This window comes from Dipodomys merriami, unplaced genomic scaffold (genome assembly GCF_024711535.1).
Source record: "Dipodomys merriami isolate MVZ:Mamm:240054 unplaced genomic scaffold, mDipMer1.0.p SCAF_59, whole genome shotgun sequence".
NCBI classification, from domain to species: domain Eukaryota; kingdom Metazoa; phylum Chordata; class Mammalia; order Rodentia; family Heteromyidae; genus Dipodomys; species Dipodomys merriami.
Genome location: NW_027206168.1, coordinates 7292875 through 7300334, shown reverse-complemented (window position 1 = coordinate 7300334; position 7460 = coordinate 7292875). Strand labels below are relative to the sequence as shown.

Genomic DNA, 7460 nt, shown 5'->3' with positions numbered 1-7460 from the left:
GTAGCTAGGATTATAAGCATGAAACACTGGTGCCCAGTCCAGTGTCTTTTATAAAATATTGTTGGGCTGGGTATGTGTCACATACCTATAATCCCAACTATGTGGGAGACTAAGGCAAGAGGATCCCAAGAAGCTGGGAAAGGCTGAGGATATGGCTTAGTGGTAGTGTTTACTTAGCTACATGGAGGCTCTGGGTGTGATCTCCAGCACCTAAATATATATGTGGTACTATATTAAAAATGGGAGATTGTAAATTCTGGACTTTAAAAAATAGTTCTAGCAGAGGGATGCTATAGTTTAAACCCAAGGCCTACATGCTAGACAGGTACTCTGTACTGAGCTACATTTCAGGTCTTCCAAATTTTCTTGACAAATCTGATTTGGCAGTGCTAGACAGGGTCAGGAGTGACAGCATCATTCTGGTAGTAACAGGATCTAACCAGCCCTATCCCTTTGAACATCTGGGGTTGTGTCTTTGACTGTGTGCTTTATAGTGTTTTTGAGTCTCGGGGGCAGTGAGGCTTTGTGGGCAGGGGCTGAATCTAGGTTATTCAAGGCAAATTGAGGGCACTCAGAATCTTCAGTGATAACAAGAAACAATACATACCAGGTTCCTCACCCCAGCTGCACTGAAGGTGCACCCCAGGTTTCAACAGATGTGAGCCTTGCCAAGTACAGCATGTCTCCTCCGCAGGTCAAAGGTAGCACACCAGCCAAATATTCCATGCAGGGGATCCTGGGAAGACTTAGGCTTTTTCTCAAGGCCAGGAAGAGGGCAGACACTTTAAAAACCAAAACAATTGTCCCAATCCTCCCTTAAATCTCCCTAATCTCATGGCTCAGTAAAGACCCCTCATGAATTTCATCCTTTATTGAGCACAAGATGTCAAGTGTGGGTAGCATCATACTGCCCCATTTCCACATTAACCAAATTAAGGCTTGTTTGTGTGTGCTAAGAGTAGTTGCTCCCAGATGTGAATTAGTAAGCTAAATTCAAAAGTGAAACTGGCATTTTCCAAATGGTAAGATAAAAACACTTTGTATCAAAGTTACGATTTAAAAAAATACAAAAGTTAAACCCACAGGTGAAGAAAAACTTGGCAATCCTGAGAGCTGCCCAAAAATAGCTCTGGAACTCATCTAAATCCTGTAAGCAGACACGTCCCTCCCACCCCCACCCCGGAGGCCAGCACCTGTGGGAGAGGAGGTTAAGTAGCTCTGGTACTGTGTGAGTTTAGACCCCAGCTGGGCATGTAGGGAGCAGTGTGGTGCCCAGGAAGCATGCAGCACACATTGTGGTAGTAACAAGGCAGGGCCAAGTTCTGTAGCCAGAACAAACAGAAAAGTGACCCCACCTGGCATTTCCTAGCTTTGGCAATTGTCAGGTGTTTCCTGTTCACCTGAGCACTGCTATGGGCAAGCAGCAGGGCTGAGAACTGAATCTAGTCACTGCAGATGCACAACCACTCAACTTCAGGCCCTGGTTTCCAATCCTCAGTGTCCAGGGGAAACTGCTGCTACCAGGGCTCAGACTTGGGGTAAGAGGGGAAGGGAGGCTGACTCAGCCTGGGGATCAGCTGTCACCCTTCTAAGCTGAGGCCCAGCATACAGAAGCCAGGAAGTAGGCAGAGCATGGTAGTGGTCACTGTACAAATAGGCAGACAGGTATGAGTCAGGGCAAGCTGCTAGGACAACATGGACTGCTGCACGGCCTTCTGCAGCGACTGCCTTGTCACCAGCAGACGCACCACTTCTTCTGAGCGCTTGGTGAGCCGCTTCCGGGCCTGGTCATGTGTCACCATGGTCATGTCCCAGCCATTTACCTGGTCCAGGGAGAGAACACATCAACTCCTTGAAAGCAGACAGCTTGGGGGGAACCCAGGCCATCCAAGCGGAACCCCAAGTTATCCCCAGCCTTGAAAGTGCCCAGCACTGGAGCCAAGCACACAGGATAAAACAAGCTTCCTTGGGCATCAATACCAGCATGGCTTCCAAAACTGCTCTGGTGAGTCCCTCCCCATGAAAGGCTGGGCTAGCTCCCCCATCCCAAGGGCTTTAACCCCTCAACAAGCCCTTTTTCCTTCTTTGGGACTCCCATTACCTGCATGATCTTGTCTCCAATCTGTAGCCCAGCAATTTCCGCAGGACCTCCCTCAGATACACGTGTGACATAAATGCCCTGGGAAGAGACAACCCAGGTAAAGCTCTGCAGTCCCAGGACTGGCCCGTAATCCACAAGGCAGAGCCCAGCAAAGTATATCCTAGCCCTCTGTCCTTGTGCCCACCCTCTCCCTACCACTTCTCTCCCTGCCACTCAGCAAGTACATCTTATGTCAAGACAGCAGGGAGAAAGTATAGATTTTCCAGGATGCTCTAACCTGTTCCTCCTGGCTATCTGAAGCAGGCCTTCATAAGACTGGGAGGCCTAATATTCACCCCCACTTATTCCTACAAGGTCATTCTGGGACCTCCTTAGGACTGTTGATAAAAATGAGGTCTGCTACTTCCACGTAGGCACAGGAAGAAAGCCATACCACCTCCTGCCTGTCCCTCTCACCTTGTCTGTCTTATCTTCTGAGAAAGGATTCTGGGAGGGATCCTGGTCAATCCCACCTCCGATGCTGAAGCCAAGGATTAAGTTCTCACCTTGGCGTAGCTTGTGAATTTCAACTCGTTGCTGCCAAAGAAAAAAGCAAGTTGTAGGTAGGTGACTAGGCACAGAATGAATCTGGTCTATATCCACAGCAACAGCAGGCTTTGCCAAGTAATAAGGCCTACGTCCCTTTGCCAGTATCCAGCTGTTCACTGTTCTGGGAGCCTGGAGATTTGGGACCCAAACCAGCCACATGGAGCTATAGCATAGCTCTCAGCCTTCAACCTTTTCCCTCCTCTTCCCCCAGGTTTTGTCAGCAAATAATGAGCTTCTCTAGGCCCAAGAACCAAGGGTGCTATGGCTACTGTGGAGAGGATATGCATCTATCCAGGGAGGGCACACAGGGAAGGAGAGGTTATAGCCTAAGAAAAGCCACATATCTTGCCTGAGGCAACTCAGGTTGCTGAACCAGCCCTAGGAAGGGTAAAACAGGAAGTACTCAGGAAAAGTGGAGAATATAAATAAGCACTGAAGAGAGAAAAAGGATTTCTTAGCCAAAAGGAAGCAGGTCCCAGGTGCTATGGGTACATGTTTGTGAGACCTAAGTGTACAGCACAGGATGCAGGACTAGTAGGTAAGATGAGACTGAATAAGTAAGTCTATGGGCTACTGGCCTGAGACTGGTCACATAGATGGAGCGTCGTCCTCAAGCCAAATTCTTGTGCAGTGTAAAAGACAGTATCTTAACGGCTTTCCTACCATGCGTTGGGACTTAGAATCCCCAACTATGCAGTCTCCTTTCAGAGCCCTTGGCAAACACCTTCCAAACACTAGATGCTGAGAGTCAAAGCAGATTATCCTCAAAGTGTAACACAGGACAGGAAAAGACTTCACAGAGGAGGGATTATTTGTATGAGGTCTTGGAGGGAGAGGGGGTGATGCCTGATCTTGGTTCTGAACCCAGTGGAGTTCAAGGAGTCAGATTAGGGTAAGGCACAGCCAGGTTTGATCTGACCACTCCCATAGTCAGTAGAGGAATGGATGTTTCATGAGTTGGATGTGGAAGCCACAGGACATGAGCTACTTGGAAACAAAGATCCACAGACTTGAGGACTGCTCGAGGAGGAGGAAAAGCCAGTCATCTGGCCTGGCTGACTGCCATGCTCAGACAAGGTGGAGTTGGGAGTGTCAGAAGCCACTGTACAGTTATCCAGAAGGCAAATCTATGGAGCCAGTCCAGCGAAGCCAGAATGATTGTAACATTCACAAGGATGAACTACACATGAGTGTGGGAATGGGGAGAAAGCCACCCCCACCTCATCCACTATCCAAGACACAAGAGAGGCCAGACCCACACAAATGTACTGACGTGCTTCTGGCGTTAGAACTGGAGGGTTGTGTGGGCTTGCAGCTTTGAGGGAGACCCTGGAACTGGCCATGACACGAAGGGAGGAGGCACAGAAACCCCATCCTGAAGCCCATTCAAGTGACAAGACTCCAGACCTGTTTCAATACACCTTCCTTCATACCCAAGGTCAGGAAAGAGGATTCCCCTCACTGCCTTGCTAAGAAAAGACAGTAACAAAGTTCTCTCTGGCTCCTCACTTACAAACCATTTTTTACCAGCTAAGGAGCAAACCTGCAGCAGCTAAGAATCTGGAAAAGCCAGGCTGGTGCAATCAAGGTAAACTCCAGTCCAACTCTTAGCAGCTGGTCCAGCCAGAGCTGGTGTTCTAATCTCACCCTCACTGGTAACTGCTTTGCCCCCACCCTCCAGACAACCACAGCCCTCAGGTAAGGCACACCCATCACACACCTCCAGTCCCCCACAGGGCTGAGACTTGCACTTAGCCCTGTGCCTGCCAGACAGGCATTTTCCTCCCCCATTGTCTAAAGCCTCTGGACTGCTGAGTAGGTAACCCAGGTCCTTCCTAAGATTCTGTCTATGGCTGGACATGAACAGCTTTCTCTCTGGGACTCAGTTCACCCACCCCTGCCATGGGGTTGGCCTTCAAGGCACCTTCTGTGACTTTGGCATCCATACCTAATTGCCTAAGTCTCCCTTCTCCTCTTTGCCTATTCAAAGAGCACCGAAGAACGAAGCAAACCTGAGCTGACCTCAAGGGTCTCCTCGTGTTTCAAGTGTCAGGCATGGAACCTGAACTTTATCCGGAGGACTGGGGATCCAGAAAAAGTTCGGAGAAGGATGGAAACGGTCGTAAGAGTATTCTGGGACTGGCCATGGGTGGGTCCACGGAGCAGGGTCAAAGGGGAAGGGGGGGAAGAGGCCGCTAGAGCCACCCCGCGCGGGCCGCCCCCGCCCCCCACCCCTCCCCCGCCGGGCGGTGGCGCCGCGGGGCCCAGGAGCAGGAAGCGCTTCCTCATTCCAGCGGCTGAGACTCAGCACCGCCCCCCGTGGCTGCCGGCTGGGGACCGAGACCCCGGGCCGGGAAGCTGCCTCGGTCTCAGACCACCGAGGTCCTTTTCCTTCCGCCTCCCGCCTCAGCCAGCAGAGAGCCCGCCGGCGACAGCAGTGCCAAGGGGCTGGCCTCGGATCCCACCCATCGGTTCCGCGGCTGGAAGAGGTTGCATAGCTGCTCCGGCCGGGCGGGGTGCCGAGCTCCGGTCCCGGTTCTCACACAGGAGCCTCACTCCCCAAGCACTGTCAGTCTGCTAGGACGTCAGTTTACCGCCCTGCACAACGGGGCAGCCAAAGAAGGAGCCCGCGCGGGCGCACTCACCACCACGGCGGTGACCGGCTGGCCGGGGATGTAGGACATCTCGACCCCAACCCGGGAACCGAACGCCACTCCGGGAAGCCCAGCCCGAGAACAGCCAGGGCCGCGCCCGCCCGGGCTAACAAAGGCAGCTGGACTGAGCCCGCCCCCTCGTGAGGACTCCGCGAGGCACCAGCCAATCAGGGGCCGGAGCGGTGTCAGCCTTCGGAAATCCAAAGGCGAGCCCAGTGCTAAGGGGAGCGACTGGGAGGTGCCCACTGCGCAGGCGCCAGGGGGCGGGACCGAGGTGTGCGCACGCGCAGCTTGTCTTCCCAGCAGCCCCCAGAACAAGATGGCACCGCGGGAGTCTGTATCCCTGCCTATCTGAGGGAACGTCAGGCTGTCTGTCCGCCTCCGTATTCCAGGTAACTGGGAAAACGTGGCCGAGGAAGGCAGACGTGCTGCCAGGCCCGGCGAGCCCTAGCCTTGGGCTTTCCCAGCGGCTTTGAAGGGAGCCCGGGAGGAGCGGCGTGCGCTTCGCGCGCCCAGTTCCGGCATCAGGGCCACTTGGTTTTCTTTGCAGCTCTGCGTTGCTCCTCGTGGAAGCGAAGCCTGAGCTCCGGCGGGCGCGATGGCCGCGGTGGTGGCCAAGCGAGAAGGGCCGCCGTTCATCAGTGAGGCCGCAGTGCGGGGCAACGCCGCCGTCCTGGATTACTGCCGGACCTCAGTGTCAGCGCTGTCGGGAGCCACCGCCGGTATCCTCGGCCTCACCGGGCTCTACGGCTTCATCTTCTACCTGCTCGCCTCCATCCTGCTCTCCCTGCTCCTGATTCTCAAGGCGGGAAGGAGGTGGAACAAATACTTTAAATCACGTAGACCTCTCTTCACAGGAGGCCTTATCGGCGGCCTCTTCACCTACGTCCTGTTCTGGACGTTCCTCTATGGCATGGTGCACGTCTACTGAAGTGAGGGCAAGGGAGACTTTAAAAAAAAAAAGTAAAAACAGATTGAGAAGACTGTTGCCAGAAATTAACACCTTGTAGACCTCCTTAGTTTTTAAATTGAATTCGCTGCTTGGTCTGTAACGTTATAAATAACTTATATCAGAAGACAGCCTGTAATATTCTTCAGATTAAATGAAGTGTGAGATATTTGGTGGAGTGCTTTTCTGCCTTAATGCAAAATGTGCATAGTTACAGAATGGCCAAGATTTGACTCCTGGAGAGCAAGCATTAGAGGCCATAGCAGGTAGTTCCCTTACATGTGGGCCGGAGAGGGGCCACTTAAGAGTTAACACCCTGAGGGCTGGGAAGGTGGCTCAGTGGTAGAGCGCTTGTCTTGCACACACCACATAAGCAAAAAGAAGCCGAAAGTGGCGCTGTGGCTCAAGTGGTAGAGTGCTAGCCTTGAGCTGAAGAGACCGGACCCAAAAAAAAAAAGAGTTAACACCCTGAGAACTGATGACATTTATTGTGTTCCTACATGCCAGGCATTGTGCCTTGTACTCTTTACACCCATTATCTCACTTAATTCTAGCAATAACTATAGAGATCTTTTTTTAACCCTCTGTTGATGAGGAACCTGAGGCAAAAGTGAAATTCCTCTGCCAAAAGAGGCTGAGCCAGGATCCAAATGCAGGTCTCTTAATTTGCTCTTGCTATATTGGCTAATGTATCGTTTTCACATCTCAGGATTCCCTCCTAGTAACCACTACTTCCCTAGGCATGAGTGGAGTTCTTCTCATTCCATTTTACCTACCTAGGCACTGCTTGTCTTTCTGTAAGGAAGTAAGTTTAGCTGGGTGCCCGTTGCTCACACATGTAATCCTAGCTACTCAGGAGACCGATACCTAAGGATCACCATTTGAAGCCAGCCTGGGTAGACAAATCTGTAAGGCTTTGGTCTCCAGTTAATCAGCAAAAGCCAGAAGTGGAATTGTGGCTCACTAGCCTTGAGCAAAAAAACTAAGAGGTAGTGCCCTGAGTTCAAGCCCCAGTACTGGCACCAAAAAAAGTAAGAAATTCAAGCTATGATTTCATATCTTGATTCAGAATATGTCTTGGGAAGATTAAATAGAGTCCTTAAAAGTTTGGTTTGGGCTGGGAAGGTGGCTCAGTGGTAGAGTGCTTGCCTTGCATGCATGAGGCCCT

General features: G+C 51.8%; 2 protein-coding genes across 2 annotated transcripts; one reads left to right on the top strand and one right to left on the bottom strand.

Moving 5' to 3' along the window:
- Window positions 1–856: 856 nt before the first annotated feature.
- Window positions 857–5464, bottom strand: Tax1bp3 (Tax1 binding protein 3). The gene is made up of 4 exons (XM_070001772.1): window positions 5335–5464; window positions 2558–2677; window positions 2102–2179; window positions 857–1823 (listed from the first exon to the last, which is right to left on the bottom strand). Exons 1-4 carry the CDS (start codon window positions 5371–5373, stop codon window positions 1686–1688), a joined length of 375 nt encoding a protein of 124 aa, XP_069857873.1. The 5' UTR covers window positions 5374–5464; the 3' UTR covers window positions 857–1685.
- Window positions 5465–5514: 50 nt separating this feature from the next.
- On the top strand, window positions 5515–6461 carry Emc6 (ER membrane protein complex subunit 6). Its single transcript, XM_070001773.1, has 2 exons — window positions 5515–5735; window positions 5894–6461. Exon 2 carries the CDS (start codon window positions 5942–5944, stop codon window positions 6272–6274), a length of 333 nt encoding a protein of 110 aa, XP_069857874.1. The 5' UTR covers window positions 5515–5735; window positions 5894–5941; the 3' UTR covers window positions 6275–6461.
- Window positions 6462–7460: the final 999 nt, after the last annotated feature.

Coding starts and splice junctions, on each gene's coding strand:
- Tax1bp3 (XM_070001772.1), bottom strand. CDS start 5,373: ATGTCCTACATCCCCGGCCAGCCGGTCACCGCCGTGGTG. Junction 2,678..5,334: donor AGCCGGTCACCGCCGTGGTG/GTGAGTGCGCCC, acceptor TTTCTTTGGCAG/CAACGAGTTGAAATTCACAA. Junction 2,180..2,557: donor CAGAAGATAAGACAGACAAG/GTGAGAGGGACA, acceptor GTCTCTTCCCAG/GGCATTTATGTCACACGTGT.
- Emc6 (XM_070001773.1), top strand. CDS start 5,942: ATGGCCGCGGTGGTGGCCAAGCGAGAAGGGCCGCCGTTCATCAGTGAG.